Source organism: Acanthochromis polyacanthus, chromosome 5 (genome assembly GCF_021347895.1).
Source record: "Acanthochromis polyacanthus isolate Apoly-LR-REF ecotype Palm Island chromosome 5, KAUST_Apoly_ChrSc, whole genome shotgun sequence".
In the NCBI taxonomy this organism is placed as follows: domain Eukaryota; kingdom Metazoa; phylum Chordata; class Actinopteri; family Pomacentridae; genus Acanthochromis; species Acanthochromis polyacanthus.
In genome coordinates this window covers 6,025,848-6,038,618 of record NC_067117.1, presented here as the reverse complement: position 1 = coordinate 6,038,618, position 12,771 = coordinate 6,025,848, and the positions used below count along the sequence as shown (strand labels likewise).

The following is a 12,771-nucleotide window of genomic DNA, read 5'->3' as shown; positions in this document are numbered from 1 at the left end:
AACTAACACGATAAAAACACTAAATGGAAAGTTGATTGCAGGTGTGAGGAATATTTGAGTCAGAGTAGCCACCCTGCATTATTTACATTTCCTGCTGTAAAAACGATGGTTTTTGCAGTCAGAACACACAGAAAAGCTCCTGGACTGTTACTGCATCCACAGAATCCTGCAAACCGTCTGATTAGCAATAATTTGAGGTTCCTCTTTGTCACAAATCGTTTAGCTGATAAAACTTTTCCACCGAATCGTCACAAATAAATGTATTTAGATGTCAGCTGTTTAGATTAATCTGAAGCTTTCATCGTGCAAAATTAATCGGTCCGTTTTTGAGTAAAAAATTCTGACTTTCAGTTAGAAGTTTTCAAAGTTCAGCTGAATGAAGATTTTCTCATAAAAAACACACAAAATAAACACATTTTTCAATAAGCCAGAAGACAAAGTAGAGTTTGCAGTAGCAGCGATGAAATGAACCCTAATTAACAGAACTGTACGGGTTTGCAGCTACAACAAAACAGCACTGAGTCATTAGAAAAACTAAAAATAACCTGGTGCTGTGTGAGAACCAGAATAAATGAAGATATTCAGGGAGTCGCTGCTGTAAAAGTACAAACTGGTCATGATGTACGTCTGAACCGGAGCTGTGAGTTTAAAACGCAGCGAAATATTCACTGCAGTCAAATAAACACACACACACACACACACACACACACACACACACACACACATTAACACACACACAAAGTAATTCACAGCAATAAAACAAAGATTGGTTTATTCTCAGTGGTCTGCGGTGATTGTCTCAGTTTGCTGTAGAATCATTAAGTTTCTCAATAAGACACACACTAACACACATTAACACACACACACACACATTAACACACACACCCTCCTGGTTGAGCCTGCGGGGCTCCTCTCCTGATTAATTACCGGCTCTGTGAATTACTGTGGGTGTTTTAGAAAACATTTAACAAGCTGCCAAACTCCCCCGCTGAGCCGCCGCCGCTCCAACAGACCGACGGGCAAGAAAGACGGCGAGGAGATGGCGAGGGGGCGGGGTCAGCGAGCTCCTGTGGAGAGAGGGAAGTCTTCACTAAAGCAGAGGAGAGCAGCCAAGAAAGACCAGAACGTTTCTACAGCGTCAGCATCAGGAAGCTGCCAGGAAGTCCTCCTCGATGGCACATATTTAAAATCCCCTGTCCCCACGACGACGGTCCATGTCGGATAAAAACAGTTTAATACAGAAATAGCACTAATTTGAAGTTTCACAGCTGAAGGGAACAGCGAGAGGAGGAAGTGTTGAAGCAAACTAATAGAAAACACAACTGTGAACTCTGGGCGTCTACCAGGTTCAGTTCAGGTAACTCACAAACCCGCTTTCCTGTACAGCTAAACTACATTCTAAAATGCCTTATGAAGGGAAGGTAACCTGGTTTGATGATCTGTAATGTGGTTGGGAAGACATGCAGTTTGAAAAAGCAACAACCTAAGGAAGGACGTATGGACGAGAAACCAAACTTTCATTGAGAAGACCGTCAGTCTCAGAATTACGTGTCATTTTCTGTCCTGGTTTACTGTCCGTTTCATTCCCTTTGTGGTTGAGTTTAGGCACCAAAACTACCTGTTTTAATATATTTAGCTTTAGGAAAATATCATTTTTATATGCTGGAGGCTTGGTTATGGTTCAGCACTAAAATTGCGTGGTTATGGTTTGGAGCTGGAGGGAACAGTGGGAGGAAGTGTTGAAGCAAGCTAATAGAAAATACAACTGTGAATCCAGTAAAATATTTTAAAAAGCTGTTAAAAATAGGTCAAACATGTAAATAATGTCAAAAATGTAATGTTTTTTCAATCGTAATTAGTTCTTTTAAATAGTTATGTTGCAATACCAAAAAATGGTGCTGTCTTAATGCATTTAAATGAGCTAAAATATTATTTTCACTGTAAAGATGGTAAAAAATCCTGCAGAGAAAACTCCTGACTCATGTCTTCACACCTAAAGGACAGAATAGTAGCCTAGCCGCGCTAGACAACCCAACGACTTTAATTCTGTGCCAGGGTGGGTCTAGTTACCCTCCATAAGGCTCGAGGCTGGATTCTCCTAAAACTGGCCAGACCAATCACCATGAAGTGTAGAGTCAGAAGGCGGGCGTAACGAAGTGACGACAGAGGCGTGACGATTCTGACAGAAACAACCGGTGCACAATAAACAGTTATCTTTGGACTCGGCTTTGGCCACAGCCCTTAAAGATTTGAAGCTAAAATTCAACTTGAAAGATAAACAAAGGACGGCACTGAAGTGTTTCATTGAGAAGAAAGACGTATTTGGACTTATGCCGACGGGATATGGCAAATCCTTAATATACCAGTTGGCTCCGCGGCTCCGCTGGTTGGGAAGCTAACGGGACTTAGCCACAATCCGCCGGTGCTCTAGGAACTACGTCAGCCTATTCGTTGCACTGATTGGTTGTATACCTACCCAATTGCTGCCGAGGGATTTGATAGACAACCTTTTAGCCCGCCTCCCTCCCTGTCGAGCGGTCCTAGATAGACCCTTGCGTCTTCAGAACATGGGTCTAGCGCGGCGAGGCTAACAGAATCGGTCATCTGTCAATAACTTCACAAATTTAAACGACATGAGTCTCTGCACATCTAATGTAGAACAGACTTTCTGCTGGATTCCGTCTGTCTGTATTTCAAAAGCATTTTTAATCAGCATGTCTTTGCCATTTAGCTTCAAACATGCAGTGAAAGAGTCACATTTTAACCCAAACCCGGACATTTTTCCTGATTTTAACCGAGTAGTTTTGGTGTCGAACCTTAACTAAACTTTTAACGTAAAAATGTCAAACAAAACATCATATTTTACTTAAAACTAAACAACAAAAAAAACTTAATTCTGAGACTGCGTTAAGGCTTAAACAATCATGGTAGTCATTTTTTCCCCTAATTTTTTTTTAATTACAGAAAGCATGCTGTAAAATCTCCAGGGAAATAAATACATTAATTTACGTATTAAAGGAAAAAACCGTAAATTCTGTTCATATCAAAAATTTCACTCATAATAATCAGTCCTTTAGCTCTTTAACCTTACAATGACTCTAGTTTTACTGTTAGTCAGCAAATTATTATTATTATCTTATAGATATTTGCTGTTTTTAAAAAGACAAGACCCCAACTGAATTTGTTCACATATTTTTAACTGGTGTTTTACAATTTTACAGACAATGTCATGAAATCAAAGAAAAAATATTAATGCACATGTTGCATGTAAAGAAAAAGCATCCATAGCTGCAAATATAGATCCAAAACCTGTATTTTTACTAAATGTACTCAGATTTTTTACTATATGTATTTAAAATTGTCATTATTTCAGATATTTGTTGTTGTTTTTTTCACTGTTTTTACGCTTTTTGAACCTCCCCGCCTCTTTCAACATGTATTTTCTGACTCTCACTGGCAGACTTTCGCCGTTCTTTTCCTGATCTCTGCTGTAGATTTGACTCGTCACTTCAGAAACGCTGCAGTGTTTATCCTCCTCTGTGTCGCCCTTTCACCCCGTCCTTTGTTAAAACCTCCTCCTCGGTTAATCAGCGTTTTCTTTGTGCACAAACCATCCGGTGCTGCAGATTAAAGCGCCGGCCGGCCGGCCTTTGGTCACGTATGTTCAGACTGTTTAATCCGCTGCAGCTCTTTAATGCAGCCTCCGAGGCAGACGAATCAAATCGACCTGACCGTCCTTTGTCTCTTAAGCTTCGTAATCCCAGATTTAAGCCCAAATCAAAACACGGACGACGCAAAAGGAAAAATGGACTTCATGCGACTTCTTCGCCAAATGTTCCCGGTGAAAGTTAAAAACCAAACATCTGTCAGTTTCCTGCAGATTGTTTGAGAACGGAGAGATTCCTGGTTTCCGTCCTTAATCCTCCATCTGGAACCGATCTGATGAAAAGTGAAGGTGCTTTGAGAGCTTTTTAAATCTGTTAAAGAACTGATATTTCTAACTGATCTAAATGAACAGAACTGTGTATTTTTGCAGAGCAAAGACAGAAAAGCAGCACTGTATACACAATTTACTTCTATTTTACAGATATTTCCATGTTTTAGATGTAGATGGATACTTTAATAATCCAGAGGGAAATTCAATTTCTTTCTTTTTTGCTTTGTTAAAATACAGATGACATCTAGTTTTAAAAAGTATGAATTTACAATAAAACAGGAAAGAAAAAACAGGCCAAAACTGTGAATGTATCTACAGTTTTACAAGTAATGTTCTCAAAAAACAGCAATTTTATCAGTTATTCAACAGATTTTCCCGTGTTTTGTAGAATTACAGATAAATAGTCTTTGATTGCACGTTAACTTGTAAAAAAAAAAAACTGGTCAAATCTGTAAATAATTCTATAATTTTGCAAGTAATAAATTATTTTTTAAAAAGCAGCAATTTTGAGTTATTTTACAGATTTCCCATGTTTTGTTAAATCACAGGTGATATCTAGTTTTAAAAGTGTAAATTTACTCGCTAACTGTAAAAACAGGTCAAAGTTATAAATAAATTTACAGTTTTGCAAGTAATAAATCATTTGTTTAAAAGAAAGCAACAATTTTATCAGTTATTTTACAGATTTCCCATGTTTTGTTAAATTACAGATAATACCTAGTCTTAAGTAACAAGCTAACTGTAAATAAACCGCCTAGTTTGAAGATTTTTCCCGTTTTTGTTACTTTACAGAGGAAAGTATAAGTAATATCACAGAGAAAACTACTAATTTCCACCTTACAGGACCAAACTGTAAATAATGTTCACATCAACAATCTAAAGTTTTACAAATAAAATATTTTGTGTGGTCATTAAACTATTCCTTTTATTTTAAATCAGTCAAAAAAAGTAATTATTTTTCAAATATTTATGCGAATTATGTACATTAAGCACTGAAATACAGTGATAAATGTCATTTTACAGATTTAGTTTTGTTAAATTGCAGATAAGTAAAATTGTGACAAAAGTAATAATTCACATGAAAAGAACACAAAGATTTTATTGTAAATAAGGAAAATGTTATTATTTAGCAGATATTTGCTTTTATTTTGAAGGAAACTTGTATAGACTAAGGACTAAAAATGCTTTTTAATACTGGTGTGACACTTTTTGGGGGGTAAAATACAGAAAATATCTAATAAAAACAAAGAGTATTAATTTAAAAATCTAAGCTATCAGCAAACCAAACCAGGTTGTGTTTTCCATCTTCAACCGTCCAGAGCTTCGTATTTTCATTTCATCCAGATCAGCAGCTTCAGAAACGCTCAACATTCGTCAGCTTCAATGTCGCTGGGTTTTTTTTTTAACGTTTGATGTGAACGTTAAGTGAAGCTGCTGAGCTGCATCTGCAGGATTTTATGCGTGACTGGCTGATTACAGCGGGAACAAACGACTTTTCTGCTGTTTCATGAGTCACGCTGAAGAAGCTTCACACAGATTTAATGTTTGTCTGCAGCTTTACAGCACAACATTTATGTCATTTATCACCGCCACGCTTTTATTAAAGTTTGACACTTCAGCTTAATGAAGAAACAGGATTTTTCACTTTTAAACTTTGACTTTTTTAGGCACAAATTGAAAATATACATAAAAACAGCTGGATGTTGCAGTATTTAGTAGGAGATGAATGAAATATCTGAATTCTACAAAACTTCATTAAGCTTAAAGTATGATTGCATAAAAACTGTAAAAGATGTGAATGCACACATTTAAATGAAAAACCTTCAGAGTCCTGTGAGTCTTTTAAACTTTAAATTAAGTTTCTACAGTAGAATCTTCCAGAGCTGGAGGATTCCAAAGATGTTGGTTTTTACAGTTGTCCAGCCGACATCCCATTCATCTCAATGGGGATCTTTAGTGCTACTTTCTTGAAAATTTCATAAAAAACGTACGAAGAATCACTACCAAAAGTTAGAACACCATTCATGATCGCGGTGCATGTTTTGATATACAGTTTTCTGCTTTATTTATGTAATTTATCTCCTTCCGTTTGGTTTTCATTGATGCTTTTGTTGAACTTTCACCCTTCAGGTTGAAAAATATTCACCAAACAGCGTGTGGATGTTGCAGGATTCCTTCTGCAGAATCCACATTGTGCTGGATTTACAGTAGGAGGTGTTAAATTTGCAGCCAGCAGCGTTTAAAAACGGGAGCAAACCCTTTAAACGGAGTGATTTCTTAATAAAATGCGGCTCGAGTCGCCTCCGGAGTGCAGCTGAATAAAAAGCAGTTTCCTCCTTCACGGGTTTGTTTGTTCGCCGCCGCTGTGACCTTCAGGGCTGCTGTAATCACTCCTCGCTGCTCTCTTTGTGATGAAAAATCATTTTCACAGTAATTCTGTCCACAGAGGAGATTTTCCTTTGGAATAATCTCGTCTGATATTTAAAACTGTCCCCTTAAAAGGCGTTTTTCAGAGTCACCTTGATTTCTGTGGCGGTGGTGACGAAACTTGACTGCAGTTTTGATTAGTTAGATATTTTTCACCCGTTTTTCCTCTAATAACGTCTTTAATGCGGTAGTGTGTCGACGGTGAGAACATGGAGCTAACAGAACTCTGATGGTTTGGGCGTCTTGGGGACGGACGCCGTCAGTTTTCCCCTTTCGTTGCACGTCTCAATTTGCAAATTGATTACCTCTCCAATCTGCTTTGTGCTCACTCAGTAATTCTGTCCAAAATGAGTCCTCTTGTGAAAGAGAGAGAAATAAAAGAAAGGAGAAGACGTGGCCGTAATGAATCCGTCTTGGTTTGAGGGAAGGTTTTGTTTGTTTTCGACGTCAGCAGCATCCGACAGATAAAAAGGTGTTTCGCCGACAAGTTTCCTCTGCTTCTGAAAGCGGAATAAAAGCAGCGGCGTACAGTAGACGACGGGGCATGAAGAGCAGCTGTCCACGCCATCTGTTGTTGAATAATTCACACTTTCTCTAAAGTATACATTTAACTGTCACAGCTGTCTAAAAAAACAAACTAGTTTTCATTGTAATTGTTTGAATAATTTGCTCTTTGTTTTACAGTGTTTCTCCATTTAGTAAAAAGTTGTTAATTTAGACGATGACTGTCAAAAAAAAGCAACATAAAAAAACAGAAAACCTCATTAACCCCTTTTTTTATGTACAGTATGTATTTTTAATACTGGATCACTTCCATTTTGCATCTGTCTCCACAACTTTATGGAAGTACACTGGACTGAAAAGAGAGGCCACCAAGACTCCTATGACTCCTCTGAAGGAGTTCCAGCTTCAGACTGTTCATCCAACAACTGTTGTCTGTTCTTCACCAGTCAAAGCTTCATGGAGACAAAGAGAAAGACTCTGATGGAAAAAGCTCCAATTAAATGTGGACTAGAGTTCACCAGAAGACATGTGGAGACTCTGAAGACACCTGGAAGAAGGTTCTTTGGTCTGAGGAGACCAGGATGGAGCTTTATGTCCATCAGATGAGATGATATGTTTGATGGACACCAAACACTGAAGATCATCACAAACACACCATCCCTACTGTGAAGCACGGTGGTGAATACCAGCTTGTAAGTCCTTCAGAGGAGTCATAGGAGTCTTGGTTTCATCCCTCTCTAGTCTCTTTCTTCTCGGTCTCTCAGGTCTTGAGGACGTCCTGCTCTAGTTACATTTATTCATGTTCCATCTTCCTTCCTTTTCTTAATGATGGATTTAACTGGACTCCAGGAGATCTTCAGGAACTTGGAAATGTTCTTGTATCGTCCTGATTGATGCTTTTCTCAGAATTTCTTAGTGTTCTTTAGTCTTCATGGTGTAGTTCTATCCAGGACTTCTGATCCACCAGAGACGTTATTTTGTTGAATTCACGTTGAGATTAAAGAGACTTCTTAGGTAATTTCTTGCCAAAAAAAGCCAAATTAAATTCAAAATTTTAGAGCAAAAATAAAAAGGAACAGCTGAAACCTTCCATCTACTGTATCTGGCTGAACTGCTCCACTTTAATAAAAAATGAGGTGAATATTACGAAAGATGTAGAAATCAAGGTCAGCTTTGGTGGATTCGGGATGAAAATTAGGTGCTAAATGTGTTTAGCGTCCGGCGGCTGCGGCGTTAGCGCTCCGCCGCTGAGCGATAGCAGCTTCACAGCCCATTAGCTGTTTGAGACACCTCGTGGATGATAAGGTGCGAGAGCAGCCGGCCTCCATGGGTGCACTTAATGACTAATAATTGGCGGTTAAGTGCAGCCTGAAAGAGGCTCGCTAACGAGAGCGTCTGAGTTTAACTCGCAGCGAGTGGGTTTAAAGCAGAGTGTAAATGTCCTTCACTGGATGGTATCATCATCACAAAAACACACAGCGACACACACACACACAGCCAGCAGATGTTCATTGAAACGAACGATGGAGCTGATTTCCATTTGAATGCTGAGTGGAAGTTATTAGATGCAGAGAAACCGCATCACTGATACCGAGTGTGGGAAAATGGAAGAGACTGAGAGAAAACTCTGCTCATGTGCTCGGAAATGTGGATTTAGCTTCTTGTATCGTTTTCTCTTTCGTTCTTTCTTTCCTTTGTTTCTTTTTCTATCTCTCTTTATATACTTTCTTCTTTTTCTTCATCTTTCGTTCTTTGTAATCTTTCTTTCCTTTTGTTTTTTCTTTGCTTCATTTTTCTTTTAATTCCTTTGTTCTTTCTTTCATTTTTTCTATTCTTTCTCTTTTTATTCATCTTTTATTATCTTTGTCTTCATTACTTTTCATTCTTTCTTTCTGTCCTTTGTTGTCTTCTTTCTTTCTGTCTTTTATGTATTTGTTCCTTTGTTTCTTTCTTTCCTTCATTTCTTTCTTTCTTTTTGGCCTTTCTTTCTGTCTTTAATTTGTTCATTTCTTTTATTCCTTCTTTCATTTTATTCTTTTTTGTTTAAATGCTCTCTGTCTGTGTTCCTTTCATTTTCTTTCTTGTTCTACTTCATTCATCATCTTTCCCCCTTTCCTCTTTCATTTGTTGTCTTTTTCTTGTTTTCTTCCACTATCCTTCTGTTTTTCCCCATTTATTTCTAAACTAAAACCCTTAATTCTGTCATTCTACCAAATATTTCCAGTAATTTACCAAAACAGGGAAAATCTGAACTAAAAGTCGAATTTTCAAAAAGAAAACAAGTTAAAACCTTCACTTTTTAAAGCGGAATATCAATCTATCTGCTGCTGTTGTAGAAAACGAGTCACACAAAGACAACGTTTTTGTTCATTTTATCTTTTTCTGACCTCTTTCTTTCCATTAAATGTCTGTTTTTTGCTCTTTTTATCCTCCAGTTCTTTCTTTATTATCTGCCTCATATCAACATGTCCTGTCAGTAATAATAATGATGATATGAGGCAGATAAAGCTGAGTTGAGTCCGTCTGGTTCGGTCTTCTCAGCAGCTAGTTGTTGAAGCGTCTCATTACCACATGAATAGCGGCTCTCAGCCGGCAGGAAGTAGAATCGCATTAATACCACGTCGCTTCCAGGAAACACAACCGCTTTGTAAACACGTCTCCTCAGATGACCAGGTAATCAGTGTTCCACTGGCAGAAAGAAAAAAAAATCCAAACAATCGGTGGACGCTGAGGGAATTCTCCCAGCACAACAAAGGCGGCTGGGTAATCGCTGACGGGGGAGAACCTTCCTCTTTATTCTGTGTTTTTATTAAAAGACTTGTCAGAAACTGGATTATCACCTTGTTTATGATGAATTCATCCACCTAGTCTGGTATTATTCCATCCACAGCTTGTATAATCTGCAGATGTAAAGTATGGAAGCCCAGAGGAGCCAAATAAGTACCTAAAGAGTTTGATAATACGACCTAATTCCAGATCACTCAGTGATTCCTCACATTTTGCCTTTCGTTGAGGTAATTCTAGCGTTTCAAAAAGCTGTCTGCTGATGAGCGTTTTCACCAATTAGAAAATAAATTAACCAATCAGAGCTGGTGTTGCGTTTCCATCATGTGGAAGGAAAATAAGGACGGCAACTACTATAAGACCAAAATGGAGCTTTTTGTTCATCAGACTAGACACTGAAAGCATGGTGGTGGCAGCATCATTATATGAAGCTGGTTCCCAGCAGCAGTCCTTTTTATCCCCCCCTCAGGGTCTGTATGTCAAAGAGAAAAGGATGCTCGGTGTGCTATCATGTTAGCATTATTTGATAGTGATTTTATAGGATTTTACCTAAAAAAAAGCTTCACATCATGATGCTGAAACCAAAAGAAGCTTCCCAGAAACTACTGGGATCCTGAAAAAAAATTAGGGTTTTGCTGTGAAATGAAACTCTGGTTAGCATTGTTGCTAACTTTAGCCACAGAAGCTTAACTGCTAAGAGGAACAACAGCAAAAAAAATTCTGTAATCTCAAGGAAGTAGTGTGGAATTTAAACTTGTTTTGTAAAAACTGTAAGTGCATATATGAGTTTTCCCGACCACTGTAATACATGTATCGTCTAGTGGCTGGTAGAGGAACTGCAGGTGAATGTCTTTTTTTGTTTTTGCTTTTGCTGCTGGTGTTGAGGTTTGTTACTGGTTTGTGCAGTGTCTATGGGCTCAGAGTAATTGCTGCTGTGCTGCTGTGTGAGGCTGATACGTGTGGTGTCTAGGGGCTCAGACTAATTCCTGCTGTGCTGCTGTGTGAGGCTGTTGTCCCGTTAAAGGAAATCGTTGTCTCTTAATTAGAGCATTACTGCTGTGATAAAGTTACACCTCCAGATAATGACGTATCGACGGACGCCTCGCTCCTCCGCTAACTTCCTCCTCTGGCCTCCTCTACTTTCTTTCATCCATATTTCTTTTTCTTTCTTCACTGCTGACTTTCATTCTCTTCTTCCTCTCATCCCTCTTCATCTTCTCTTTCTCTTGTCATTGTATCCCTTCATTGCATCTGTTTGTCTTTCCGCTCGTATTTAAAGTACGAAGCTTTTCCTTTCTTCTCTCTTTCTGTTCCTGATTTCCTTTTTCATTGCTTCTTATGCAGCAATTTCTTTTTTCCTCTCACCAACTCTTTCTTTCTTTCTTTCTTTCTTTCTTGTTCTAGTTGTTTGTTCTTTTTTTGTTGATTTTCTGCATTTCTTTTTTGTTTTTCCTTTTCGTTGTTTTTCTTTCGTCTTTCCTTTTTGTTGTTTTTCATATTTTCTTTCTTGTTTTTTCTCTTTCTTCCACTATCCTTCTTTTGCTTTTTTTCCACATTTTTGTACAAATTAACACCTTTAATTCTGTAATTTTACTAAATATTTTCCGTAATTTACCAAAGCAGGGACAATGTGTCAAATAAAAGTAGAATTTTGGCTTAATTTTTTACAGCGTACCATTAAACTCTCCTCTGCTGCTGCTGTAGAAAATGAGTCACACAAAGACGACGAGTATCACAGGAAAGAAGCTGAAGCTAAATCCTCTTTAGCAGATTATGAGAGTGTCACTTTGATTGACTCTGAAAAGAAAGTGCTAACAATAATAATAATCTGCTTACAGAAAGCTTCAGACCTGCTGCAAACACAAAACCCTTCAAACACAACGTTTACACAAAGAATGAATCACTAAAATATTACAACCCGTCATTGTTGGTGGTGTTGAGTTCACAAAGCTGCATGTTGGAGCAACAAAGGAGATATTTTAAAGCAGGCAGAGATTATTTACATGGAAAGCAAACATGTAAATATGAAACTATGAGCCGCAAACAAGAGATTCTCGGGCTTAACAAAGGACTGGAGTGGGATTTTTTTTTGAGAAGTGCTTCATAAACTCCTTTTTTTTTTTTTTTTGCCATGCTTCACATTATAATGCTACCACCAAAAGAAGCTTCCCAGAAATGACTGAAAATCGGAAAATTTTTTTAGGGTTTCGATGTTTAGAATTCCTGATTTGCTGCTGCATTGAAATGGAACTCTGGTTAGCATTGTAGCTAACTTTAGCCAGTTCAGTCAGCTTTCGGTCTCCACGACTCCTGAACAATCCGAGTTGGGTTTTAAGATTCCCCTGTGCAATGTCCGGCCAAAAACATACACCAGAAGTCACACCAGACCTAATTAATCAAAACTGTTGATGTTGTGCTAATTCAGTTAGCCTGTTAGCGGAGGTTGAAAACAGCAGCAACTCCCCCAATAAACACCTGAAAATGTCAAATGAATCAGCAGCCGTCTGCGGGGTGATGAATGTTAATGATCCTCAGAGGGTAATGAGATCAAAAACATTTAGCTCCTTAGTAATAAGCTGCCGGCTTAGTTGGTAATCGTGTTAATTAGTTTGTAATTAACTGCAGAGACTTGCTAATGTGAGAGACAATCCTGAAGGAAAAGGATAAAGGAGCTGAATACTGGGAAAGAGAATTCAACACCAAAGAAGACCTTGTTGTTTATTTGATCTGTTGTTTTTTGTGTTTCTTTGCAGTTCCACCTCAGTTCCTCAACTACCCGACCAACACTTATGCCTACGAGTCCACCGACATCGAGCTGGAGTGTGCCGTGACGGGAAACCCGCCGCCGACCGTCCGCTGGATGAAGAACGGGGAGGAAGTCATCCCCAGTGACTACTTCCAGATCGTGGTGAGACTTTTTCAACTATTTTCAACAATGTACAACAGCACTGAGGACTCCCAACTTTACTTTTTAGTATCTGCTGTTTAATATTGGTGAGCAGAGAGCATTACGGGGGTTTATCTATTAAAGGGACACCGTGATGAAGACTTCTGTGATGCTTAATGATGTCCAGCAAGCACAAATGGTCAAATTATGTTCCAGTAGTATTATCTAACAC

At 38.3% G+C, this 12,771-nt stretch overlaps 1 protein-coding gene across 1 annotated transcript in view; it reads left to right on the top strand.

The window, feature by feature from the left end:
- Positions 1-12,771, top strand: part of dcc (DCC netrin 1 receptor) — a 331,558-nt gene that overhangs the window by 148,642 nt on the left and 170,145 nt on the right. The window contains 1 exon segment of the mRNA XM_051948843.1: positions 12,406-12,560. Coding sequence (XP_051804803.1) covers positions 12,406-12,560 — 155 coding nt within the window.